The 12435-nt window shown below is 41.1% G+C and overlaps 1 protein-coding gene across 2 annotated transcripts in view; it reads left to right on the forward strand.

Moving 5' to 3' along the window:
- The window catches only part of ASZ1 (ankyrin repeat, SAM and basic leucine zipper domain containing 1), a 55549-nt gene extending 45367 nt beyond the window's left edge, over positions 1–10182 (forward strand). The window contains exons 11-13 of one of the 2 annotated variants that reach the window (XM_014601022.3): positions 4993–5098; positions 6169–6282; positions 9745–10182. In XM_014601022.3, coding sequence (XP_014456508.2) covers positions 4993–5098; positions 6169–6282; positions 9745–9897 — 373 coding nt within the window. In that variant the 3' untranslated portion in view covers positions 9898–10182. Of the gene's footprint in view, positions 1–4992; positions 5133–6168; positions 6283–9744 lie in introns of those variants that run through there. The other variant, XM_019491419.2, reaches the window with a different exon arrangement.
- Positions 10183–12435: the final 2253 nt, after the last annotated feature.

The raw sequence follows: 12435 nt of genomic DNA on the forward strand, positions 1-12435 counted from the left end.
CTTGACTCTAACCTGCTAATCATCCAGGAAAGACTAAGCAGCAAGTCCTTACTGTCTGAGATGCTGGGCTGCAACTCAGAGAAAACTGAAACTCTCAGGGTCACTGAGAGGCTGAATGAGAGGACATTATACTGGTGATGATTCTGACCTACTGAAAATAAAAGGTTTTGTATGGATCTGATGGCAATATGGAAATAGGTGTCCTGTAAGTTGAGAGATGCAAACCAGTCACCCTCCTTCAAAAATGGTCTGATGGTCACTAACATGATTCTTTTGGACTTGAGTTTGCGAATTAAAGTTATCAAGTTGTCTTAAGTCCCAGATGCATTGTCCCCACCCCCACCCTCCTTCAGAACTAGGAAATAATTATTGTAGACCCCATTCCCATTGCCCTTGTCATAACAGGGTAGGTACCTTTTGCTGTAACAGAATGGGAGGAAAGCACTTGGTAATGAACTGAATTGGATGGCTTATCTAGTTGTGATAATGTAAAGAACCCACTGGTATGATATAATTTGTGCCATTGCACACCTGTAAACTACATCTGGTGTCTGGAGAGACCTCCCCTATTGCAGGGAATGGAGGGCCTCTGAGAAGACTCGGTGATACAGTTTGCAAAATGCCCATCTGAATCTCTTGTTGCTGGATTGGGGTGAAACCCTTGTATTTAACTATGAACATGCTTCTGGAGATGAGATTTGAGTATCCTGGAAGTAAAAAAAATGTATGCATGGAACATTTTCCAGGAGTGTGGGATTTCCTGAGACATTAAAACCACCTAGTGAGTCCACTGGATACCGTTATGCATGCTCACAAGATGTGCACAACCCCAATCATTGAAGAGAAACCATAAGAAGGATGCCTCAAAACTAAGAATGGATTTAAAAAAAAAAAATTTAATCTGTCCATGGATAGGGGAGAAAATCCAGGAGAGAGCCAACAAGAAGATGCTACTGTGACATACAGTGAAAATGAAAATGGGAATGTAACCGAAAGGCCACCAAAGCCCAACAAAAGGGAAAAATGTTAAAGGTTGTCATCTTTTTCTGCTTTTTTAGAAAGAGAAATATGTGAAAAATTTTAAAAGAAAAACTTAATGGAGGAGTGTACATTATAAGCAGGAGATGAGTGTGCGTGGGTGGGTGTATGCATGCATACCCCTATCTGTGCCCCCACAAAGATTGAATATAAACAACAAATTGAAGAAGAGCAAATAGATCCTCTTTTTTCCTAAAGGCATCTGTTTGTGTACATCATTCTTAAATTTAGATACACATATGACAGAGAAATTAATGGAAAATAAAAAGGAAGGATTCCACTGAATGGGTGAAAAGAGGGGTTAAAACACAGATAACCTGTTGCCTCTCTATTTTTTATTTAATGTATTAAATATGTGAAATGCATAGAACTGTGTGTTCTTAGATGATCTGTTATGGTTATAAATCTTACTCCAGTTTTCTGTTTTCATGGGTGATAAGAAACAATGAACTAATAGAAGGCTGTTGGGTAGACAGTATATGACACAAATTCAGTTATTAGAAGTGTTGCATATTTTTTTTAAGAAAAGTGTTGGACACATGTATTCCAGGAATCTGACCTTGTGGCTAAATCATAGGCTCTGTTTACATGCTGTTTATGTAAAGATTTTGCTTCACATTTGTTCAGTCATTCTATAAGGAGGGAAAATTAGTCATTAAGTCATAGAAAAACTAACATAGTAGAAAATGTTGAACTGATTGATTATAAGCTCCCAAAGGGTGTTTCACAATGTTGAGGAACCATATTCTAAAGAACTGTATTTTTTGTGAAAATTCCAGTTCTTGTTGAAAGCAGAATGGAGTATATCATATATCCAAGCATTCAACAAGACCGAAAATGTTACATTTTTCACTTGGTACAGTAATTCATTCTAATAATCATTCCTGGTATTTGAATGTTTTTAGGAAGTACAATAAGGTAATAATTTTCCTTTGTTTCATTCCATTTCATGCCTTTAACATACTTTGTGTGAGGAATTATGGAAAGAGAGCCTCAAAAATAATTAGTGTTCCTTTGTGACAAAGCACAGATGTCATTTGATCCTAGCCAGCTATAAAATTTATCTTTTAAGTCAGAAGAAGTCTTCATGATAGACTTGTTTGATGGGCGCTCAGCATGCAAGAGAAACTTACAGACTGTATCTGGTTATGATCACTTCATTTAATGACAGAATTTTTATCCAAAATACTAATATTTACTTTAAAATATTTTTCAGTAAAACATTTTAAATCTATTGGGTCATAGCAATATACTAAATAATATTAGCTAATAGTTTTTACATTGACTCCTATCAATAAGCAAACAAAATTCTTTCATTTTAAATTATTATTTTTTAAGCAGAAATGCTGGAAATTTCAACTTCCTTTGTAAAAATATTGCTTGCCTCGCTCTAGCACCACACAATATTCTGTACCACAGACTACATTGTTATTACTTCAGGGAACTTGGTATGATAGTGAAACTGCTGCCAAGCTGGTTCGTGTTTAAAAATACATGCTTTGAAATACCAAATAACAATACACAAATGTGACATTAATATTTACAAAAACATATATTTTCACAATAATTAGTACTTGAGACTTTAAATTTTTGTAGTTCCTCTGGATCTTGGAAGCATGTATGCTTGAAATTGAGCAGTACCACATTCCATTTGCCTTATCTGAACAGGCGTCCTTTCATCCTGTTTTATTTGTTGATGAAATTTACTGATGCTTGCTTAGGATTCATAGTTTTTGGTAACCAGAAGGTAAGAGGACTGATGCACAGGCAAAACTGTCTATTAGAGATGCTAATGTAGAATTGCTCTTTGGAGGAAGGTAACCCCACCTATATGTTTGGTCCTTAAACCTAAAGCAACAAAGGACTGGGCAGAATTTCTCATAAATGCACTTGGTGGTGTGAATTTCATCAAAAGTAGCATGGAAAGCACTGAATGTGATATATATATATATATATATAAGCACTGAACGTATATATTCCAGAGCAATATATACAGCATTCAACAAGCCTCAGTTATGAAAAGCATGGCCCAAAAACTCTTGTGACCAGAAGAGGACTTAACGTGTTCTCATAGCCTCCCTCTTCCTTGGTGAATGAAGCACTATGTGCTCCATTCCCAGCATGCAGGGGTATCCAGCAGGGCTGCCCCCTTCCAGAATGCTCTATGCCCTAACCATTGAGCCACTGCTCCAAGTGATGCGGTGGCACCTGACAAGCAGCTGTTGGTCCTGTAGTTAAGGTGACAGCGTATGCCAATGACGTAGCTGTTTTTGTGAACAGTGAGAGTGATGTCCAGTCCCTGATCAAGTGTCAGCAGGCCTATGAGCACACCTCCTCAGCCCATGTCAAAGGAGCCAAAAGTGACATGTTTTTTCTGTTGCTCCTCTGTGCCAGTGCTTAGTCCCCAGACCTGCATGGAGCTTTCCCTGGTGCTGCGATGGTTTCAAAGCCCTGGCCATTTTTCTAGGCCTGCCAGCCTATCTAGCAAAGAACTGGAAAGACCACATTGAGGATGGTGAGGTCCAACTATGTGGTGATTCTGGCTCCTGCCCAGCCACTCCTGGCAACCTGGCAGCTTCTGCTCTGTGGCACAGGTGTGTCATCCTGGATCAACCAAGGACTTTGCTCAAAAGGTCCCAGAAACTTCTTCTGGAATCCTTCTGCAGCAGGCACTACTGGCTTCAGAGGGCTGTCCTCTGCCTGCCCACCAACAAGGTGTGTCAGGGCCCAATTGGCCTGGTGAGAAGGGTGCCTGCCTCCTTACCTGCAAAGCCTTCAGCACCTGCTCTTTGCTGGTGAGCCCTTCCTGTGGCGATGGCTGGCCTTTTCTTTCCTGCATCAAGTGAGGGACCTCAACCTTGATGGGAACTTTTCCTCTTGGATCCTGATCATCTCAGCTGGGACACGCACGCTCCCAACCCTTCTACCACAGCCTTTCTCAGACCTGGCAGGCCTCCATCCAACTGAGACTCCAGTAGAGTATTTGGTGGGAGGGGGAAGCAGGGGATGAACAGGGCACCAGGGACAGCTGGCAGGGAGTCTGTGTTGCAGGTCTGGTGCAGCCAGTGTGCATCAAGCCTGCCTCTCAGTTGCAGCCCCATAGATTTGAGCACAGGGCTGCCAAGCTTCTGTGGCTGGATAGCATGGGGCTGCACCTGCCATAGCAAAGGCTCCCAGGGTGGGTGGGGCAATTCTAAGTCGGCATCCAGGGCAGCTGCCCCCCTCCCTTCCTAGTTAGATGCTACTGAGCATAAGATAATCTTCAAATTGGAGAACCTAAGACCTTCTAAAATCCATTTTGAAAAATGAGCATGAAATGCAAGGCCTAAGTCGGCTTTACTCAGCGCTTCATCCAGCTGCTTTTCTGGCTGAACACCTCAGTCCATTCTGTTTACTACTAAACATTGGTCAGAGTACCCAGGCACCAAGTACAAAGCAAAGTTCAGCTCCGCATGCTGCTTGAATATACAAGCTGCATATCAAGAATATCTCCTACATAAAATAGACCTGAGACTTCTTTTTTCAGGTTTTGCTAAACTCTTGGTTTCAGGGTCTATCTTCATTCTACAAAGACAATTATATTGCAATTTCAATGTCTAATAGGGCCATAAACTTAATTCCATTGGTGCCATCGGAAAGAAAGTAAACTAAGCATTTTGACAATTTTTTGTTCAAACAACACTGTTATAATTTCAGACATTTTTAATGAGTACGTTGTTCTATGCAACTCTATCTTAAGATCTTTTGGTGGAGAAAAATAAGTATTTTGAAATGTAGTGTATGTAGAGGTCCACAGTAAGTTCACTTTTAAAAAAAATTATTTCTTAATTAAATTGCATACCCAGTTTCCTAACCAATACATTGGAATTAGATGAGCAATAATGGTTTTATTAATTTGCAGGAAATTTTTTATAATTAACATTAGAATAATTTTTGTTTGTTTGTTTTTTACAGTGGTGATGAGTTCCTCACTTTTCTTCTGAAACTGAATAAACAGTGTGGTCACCTTACAGCTGCTGTGCAGTCTATCATCACCCAGTTACCCTCAAACTCTCAGAAGGTATCCAACAAAGGAGAATAAAGATGCTCCCGGGGTATTAATTAGTTTAGCCTCTAAATGAAAATATGAATAAAGATTATAGTCTTTGTTTACTTTTATAGTATTGCCTAGTTCAGATAAGTGTCTATCATTCTTTTTGTCGTGTTATTTTGAAACACTTTAAGTTGCAATATTCTTTAAAAAAAAAAAAAAAAACAAACCCCGTTAAGCTATCTAAATCCTTGAAAAGGAAATATATATTTCTACCAGTTTTGCTTATAGGGAGTTTAAAGGTATAAATTAGAAGTGACGGAAGGGACAGGTGAAACCTGAAGAAAAAGTCTAACTTGTCATGTAAAAACTATCATTGGGAATGTCATGCATTTACAAAAAAATCACAACTGTTATTTAAAATAAAAAACCTAGAAGCCACTTTATACAGTAGTTTGCCTGACTTGTCCTTGCTTTGTTTACCTTTTTAGGGAAGCAATTATTTTTTTATATGCTATACTTGTCACAGGTGATATATAACCAGATCCTTATGACTTTTATATTATTGCCTAGTTCAGATAAGTGTCTAACATTCTTTTGTAGTTATTTTGAAACACCACTTTAAGTTGTAATATTCTTTAAAAACAAAGAAAAAAAACCCCTTAAGCTTTGTAAGCTTCCATAGTCCATATTATGTCACCTTGGTTTCCCCAGTGTTATAGTGTATAAAAGTTATAAATACATTACAGAAATGTTTTGGTAGTGTTGGAGTGATGTGGTAGCCATGAAAGTCAAGGAAATATGTGAAACTTAAGGATTTTTATGAGTGATCTTCTAATGGACCAATGCCATGGTTGGGTAGGGGTTCCATGGCAGAAACAGTGATACGAAAAGGTTCTGTTACTTAGGAAGATTGAAAATCAGTGGAGTAGAAGAATGCATTATGTTTGAAAGCTTGTCTAAGTCTATCCCAACCATGGTGTTACCCCCAGTAAAAGATAACATCCACAGAAATCCTTGCCTCGTGTTCATGTTTTAATCGCAGTTGTTCTAAATCAGAATTGTTCTAGATTTTGAGTAACTCTGTAAACTTTTAATAGATTGTACTGGAGTGGGGTCCACCCCAGAGCTTCACTAAAGTTTGTGAGGACTTGGTCTGCAGTGTTGAAGATTTGGGTGAAGAAGTTAGTAAATTGAAGGACCTTATGCAAAAGGTGCGTATGTGTCTGAATATATTTGAAATGCCATAGACTCATTTCATATAACTTGTTCACCATACTGGTGAACAAGTTACCCCATACTGGTGAACAAGTTGCCCCATACTGGTGAACAAGTTAAGAGGCTGTGATGTGGATGACTGCACAGTCCGGTGGGTGACGAATTGGCTAGAGGGTCGCACCCAAAGAGTCGTGGTAGATGGGTCGGTCTCGACCTGGAAGGGTGTGGGCAGTGGGGTCCCGCAGGGTTCGGTCCTTGGACCGATACTCTTTAATGTCTTCATCAGCGACTTGGACGTGGGAGTGAAATGTACTCTGTCCAAGTTTGCAGATGACACAAAGCTATGGGGAGAAGTGGACACGCCGGAGGGCAGGGAACAGCTGCAGGCAGACCTGGATAGGTTGGACAAGTGGGCAGAAAACAACAGGATGCAGTTCAACAAGGAGAAATGCAAAGTGCTGCACCTAGGGAGGAAAAATGTCCAGCACACCTACAGCCTAGGGAATGACCTGCTGGGTGGCACAGAGGTGGAAAGGGATCTTGGAGTCCTAGTGGACTCCAAGATGAACATGAGCCGGCAGTGTGACGAAGCCATCAGAAAAGCCAATGGCACTTTATTGTGCATCAGCAGATGCATGACAAATAGGTCCAGGGAGGTGATACTTCCCCTCTATAGGGCGTTGGTCAGACCGCAGTTGGAGTACTGCGTGCAATTCTGGGCGCCACACTTCAAGAAGGATGCGGATAACCTGGAGAGGGTACAGCGAAGGGCAACTCGTATGGTCAAGGGCCTGCAGACCAAGCCCTACGAGGAGAGACTAGAGAAACTGGACCTTTTCAGCCTCCGCAAGAGAAGGTTGAGAGGCAACCTTGTAGCTGCCTATAAGTTCATCACGGGGGCACAGAAGGGAATTGGTGAGGATTTATTCACCAAGGCGCCCCCGGGGGTTACAAGAAACAATGGCCACAAGCTAGTAGAGAGCAGATTTAGACTGGACATAAGGAAGAACTTCTTCACAGTTCGAGTGGCCAAGGTCTGGAACGGGCTCCCAAGGGAGGTGGTGCTCTCCCCTACCCTGGGGGTCTTCAAGAGGAGGTTAGACGAGTATCTAGCTGGGGTCATCTAGACCCAGCACTCTTTCCTGCTTATGCAGGGGGTCAGACTTGATGATCTATTGAGGTCCCTTCCGACCCTAACATCTATGAATCTATGAATTTATGAATCATATAAACAAATTATGTACCTGCTGCCACAGAGAAGATCTTTAAACTGTAGTTTGGTCACTTCCTTCCAAGTTGGCATAGGTTGCTGTGGAGGCAATAGAAATTTGGGGAAGTGCAGTAACTGTTCTTACATCACCCACAGGTGATTCATCCAGGCAGTTTGAAGGCAGTGTTGATAGATATCATAGGAAGCTAGAACTACCTTTTCTTTTTTTTTCTTATCTTTTTTTTTTAAACTGAAAGGCAGAGAGCTGAATCTTTATGGTAGAGAAATGCAACCCAAAATGAGGGAATATCCTTGGGCTTCTTGAAAACCACACAAGTATAAACATCCTTCTGTAAATGTGAACATATCATCTGGATATACTGACTCTCCATGACAAAGATGTTAAGGTTCTTTTGGAGATGGAATAGGAGGCAGCCTAGATAAGTGTGCAGAGGTGACAAAAGAAGAGGGTGGGAGAGGTCAAGGCTAGATGTTAGCACCACATCAGTCACTCTCAAACCAACAGAATGACAAGCTCCTGTCAGACAGGGTTGCTCTAAGTAATAGGCTTGTAAAAGGAATGACTATGCTGGGATTCAGTAAATGGAGCATCAGTGTCAGAAAGGAATCTGTTGCTGAATGAAGCCATGTGGAAGTCAGTCTATGGATATAATACTATTAATATTATTTCCTGTAGTTTAGGTAAATTTACATTTCTGTAGCAGCTTTTTCTTAATATGTTTGATTCCTGTTTTTTATATAGCAGAGGTTTGAGGTTGTTGCAAAGAACTGTTAGGCATTTGTGTGCCTACATTTATGTATGCAATAGTTAATTTTATGTAAATGTGGTGACTGTGTATGCAAATGAACAGTTACAGTTACGCCATTTGTACTTGTAAGTATAAAAGGAGGTCATGGCACTTTTATGTATGTCAAGCTTCAGGCATTCTTGTACCACAGCCTTTGGATGCATTTTTAAAACATTTGGTTCTCAACTTCTAACGTGTTAGAAACTTACTCTTCTTACAGTTACATTGCAAAAATAATCATTACAGTATATGTGCTATCCATGATTATTGTTCTGAATAACATCCTTGTAACCTTAAAACATACCTTTGTGTTTTATTGGGAGCTTCATTGTTGACAGAGGCAAAGTGAGAAAACATATAAGTGTGAAAAATGATATTAAGTAAGTTAATGATATTTTTTAATCCAGTAAATATAATTAGTATAGATAAATTCCAGATAAACTCCTTAATCATTTTCTTCTAGACATTAAATAAAGAACTATCCACTAAAGTATAAAATTCTTTAACCGGTTTTATAATTAGAATATTCTTGTGGGGGAATTCACCTGATCCCAATAAAGTCAATGACACAAGCCCCTGGTATTCTCAGTAAAGTCAGCATTTTTACCCTCAACTTTTCTGAGGTAATGTAATTATTGGTAAGCCAAGTCTTGTAAGGACCCTGTATGCTTACTGCAGGGCTGTCCAATTGGTGGGTCACCTGTAGCCTGAAAGAGGTTAATTCTGGGTGCTGCTTCCTCTCCTACTGTCACCATGGTCTTTGGACTCTCTTTCTCCATCTTCTACTTGTTGCCCCCACCTCTAGGGGTTGAGTGGCACAACTGGTGAATCCGTGGCGGAGAGCAGGTGGGCTTTGTAGTGCACAGCTGAGTAGCATGCAGCCCCTAGCCTCTCAGAAAAGGGACGGTCTCAGCTTACTGCATTTCTATTACAGGGGAGTCATTGAACTAAATATAACTAATTATATAATGATATTATAATTGTGTGTGTTACAAATTATGCCTTCTATGATTACATAGTACTGATATAACATGTGAGTATTGCTAAGTTTGCTATTACAGTATAATAATTACTAACCCAAAATGGTGCAGGATATTTTTTTCAACAATTGTGTTAGCAGTTTTAAATCTCTTAAGGAATTCTGTTTATTTACGGAAAGTTGCTGCCATTTAGCTTTTTATTATTTATGTGATAACTTGCTGAGCGCTAGATAAGATAAAGACCTGCTCACACCGAGGTCAATAGAAGCTTTGCCATAGACTTGAGCTGAAACAATTAAAAAGAGAGCAAAACAAAATGTGTGTGTGTGTGTGTGTGTGTGTGTGTGTGTGTGTGTGTGTGTGTGTGTAAAATTGATGTAAGATGCCCAAAGTAGGGTTTAACGTATTTTATTAAGTCTCTGACACTAACATTTTAATTATTTTTCATTAACTTATTAGTTTCAAAATGGACAGAAGAATGACCCCAGTCGTGTGCAACTCCTAGAAAGAACACCCACATGGAAGAATAGATTAATAAAAAAGGGAGCAGTAACCCTGTTTGGATTTGGAATTGTCTTACTTATGACCAAAGTAACCTTAAGGAAAACCTAATTTTTAACAAACATTTTGTTCTGAAATATGTTATCTGTTCACTGGATAGAACTATAACTTGTATTTATAATGTGAGAAGATACTTGAAGAACCAAACAAGAACCTGTTACCACAGTCTTCAGAGCTTCATTTTTGAAGAGTTTAAATGTTATAATTATCAGTACTTGAAAGTTAGAAACAAATTACGTTGCAAACTCAATCCAGCTTTCTTTAAAAAGTTTTCTTTAAAAATCTACTTTAAATTTTGTTATAGCTTGTAAATTTAGAAATAAAACCTAGAAAACATTTAGATTAAGTCTAATATTATAAAAACCATAGTTTGTCTGTCTCGGCAGCCAATCAGAGTGTTCCAAGAGCGTTTGGACTGCAGGTGGCAGCAGCGCTGCAGTGGACTGCTGCCATGACAGCAGGGACAGAGGGGGTGGGGGCCAGCACAGCTGGCCTCAGCCCCTGCCCTGCTCCGTGGAGGAACTGGAGGCAGTGGCGGTGGGACAAGTGGGGTGGTGAACAGTGTTAGACCTGCAGCGGTGGTGCAAGGTGGGGGGGGAGAGGGGGGGAAACGGGCCCGGGCCTGCCGCGGTGTGTGGGGAGAGTGGGCCCTGATGCCACCATGACAGTGGGGACAGAGGGGAAGGAGCAGGGGGACGAGGCCAGTGCAGCTGCCCCCTCCCCACCCTGCTCTCAGGAGGCAGCGGCAATGAAGTGGACAGAACGGAGAACTGGCCTCGCCCCCTGCTCCCTGGGTGTGGCAGTGGCACAGGGTTGTTGGGTGGCAGTGCTCTGTCCATGCCCCCTCATCATTCATGGGAAGGGGAGGCAGGTGGACGCAGGCCAGGCGGATGGGGAAGGGAAGTGGGCCTGGCCCCAAAACGGGAAGGGTGGGGGGGCAGGCAGGCTGGGGGAGGTTGATCTGTGCCTGGCCCAGCCCCACAATGATGGCAGGGGGTGGGGGGCAAGTCCAGCCCCAAAATAGCAGTGGGCAGGGTGGTAGGGGTTGCACTAGGCCCAGCCCAGCCCCACAACCTGGGGGGGTGGGGGCGGTGTGCTGGACCCAGCTTAGCCTGGCATTGAAACGGCAGCGGTTGTGGGCGGGCACCGGGCTGCCTCTGCAATTGGGGCGGGGCCTGCCCCAAAATGGCAGGGAGGGGTGCCAGGCCGGGACTGGCCTGGCCCCACAACAACAGCGGGGATGGGTGGGTGCCTATGGCAGAGGGGAGGAAAGGGGAACAGGCCCAGCCCCGAAGGGGAGGGGAGGGGGCCTTACGCAGTCCTCTGTCCCCACCCACACTCCCCCCTTCCCCACCACACCCATAATTCTTGATGGGCAATTGGCTAGTCTTTATATAAAAACAAAGGTGCTTTTTTTTAAAACTCATTTCTTTTTCTTATTTAGCTGCCACTTGTAAATACGGAACATCTTCAAATGGTTTATTATACTTTTTATTATTTACAACAGTAGTGAAATCTATTTTTCTCAGGACCCTTAATCAGAATTTTAAAGACAGCAGTACAACTGTGTTGAAGGTCAGTATTTTATAGAGCTGTGTCATTGCACATGGAAAAAAAAAGATGTGATGTCATTCTTTTATTCTAGGGATCTTGTTGAATCTTTAATCATAAGCATTGGTTTGATCCATCACCACTATTTATCTCAGCTCAGCAACTACTTTCATATGGCAATATCCAATGTTATAGCTACAATGTACAGAGGATAATCCTGTCCTTTAAATATTTAACGATTCCCCCATATTTTTTTCAGGAAGAACACTTGTAGTTCTTCATTGTAAAGTTTTATATGGATCACAAATACAACTACCTGTTGAATAAGGTTGAAATTAATAGTACTAGAGCAAACCTCATGAGAACAGAATATAAAGTTGCTATATAATTTTTATGTCTAGACTTGTATATTACAAAGATGGATGTTGTTAATAAAATTCTAGCAGACTGATTTAACACAGATCATAGAGGATTAAGAATTTTCCCTTGAACTATCCAAACTTGTGTAATAAATTCCCTCCCTTAGCAAAGTGACCTACATTAGCTTATTCAGTGTTTGTTAGTAGTAGCAGATACAGATTAACTAACATTGAAAAGTATTTAAACACTGGAAGTTCAGAAGATCTGGATGTACTTTTGTATGTGGTATGGCCCTTTACGAAAACTCTGTATCTGCATTCTGCATGCTGTAAATGTTTAATTCCTCATGACTGACTTGTGTGATAAGTATTACTCTCTCAATTCACTTTCTATAAAGTTTTTCTCTGATTGTAAGTAAAAGCTATGGAAAGAATAACAGGAGTGTTGCTCCTTCAGTTTAGGTATTGTGGGTACATGCAGCCTAGCAAACCTAGATTTCAGGGAGGAGTGGGAGGGGAGGGAAATAGACACCAAATTGCAGCCCCTTGTGCTTCAGTGCTTCAACAAGAAATCTGCTTTGAGCATTTTCTTTTACCAAATCTTCTGCAGCTATCTTCTTGGAAACCTATGTTCCCTTCTTCTTATAATTAAATTACTCAACCTCCTGATGTCCTAGAT

Source organism: Alligator mississippiensis, chromosome 4 (genome assembly GCF_030867095.1).
Source record: "Alligator mississippiensis isolate rAllMis1 chromosome 4, rAllMis1, whole genome shotgun sequence".
Classification (NCBI taxonomy): Eukaryota; Metazoa; Chordata; order Crocodylia; family Alligatoridae; genus Alligator; species Alligator mississippiensis.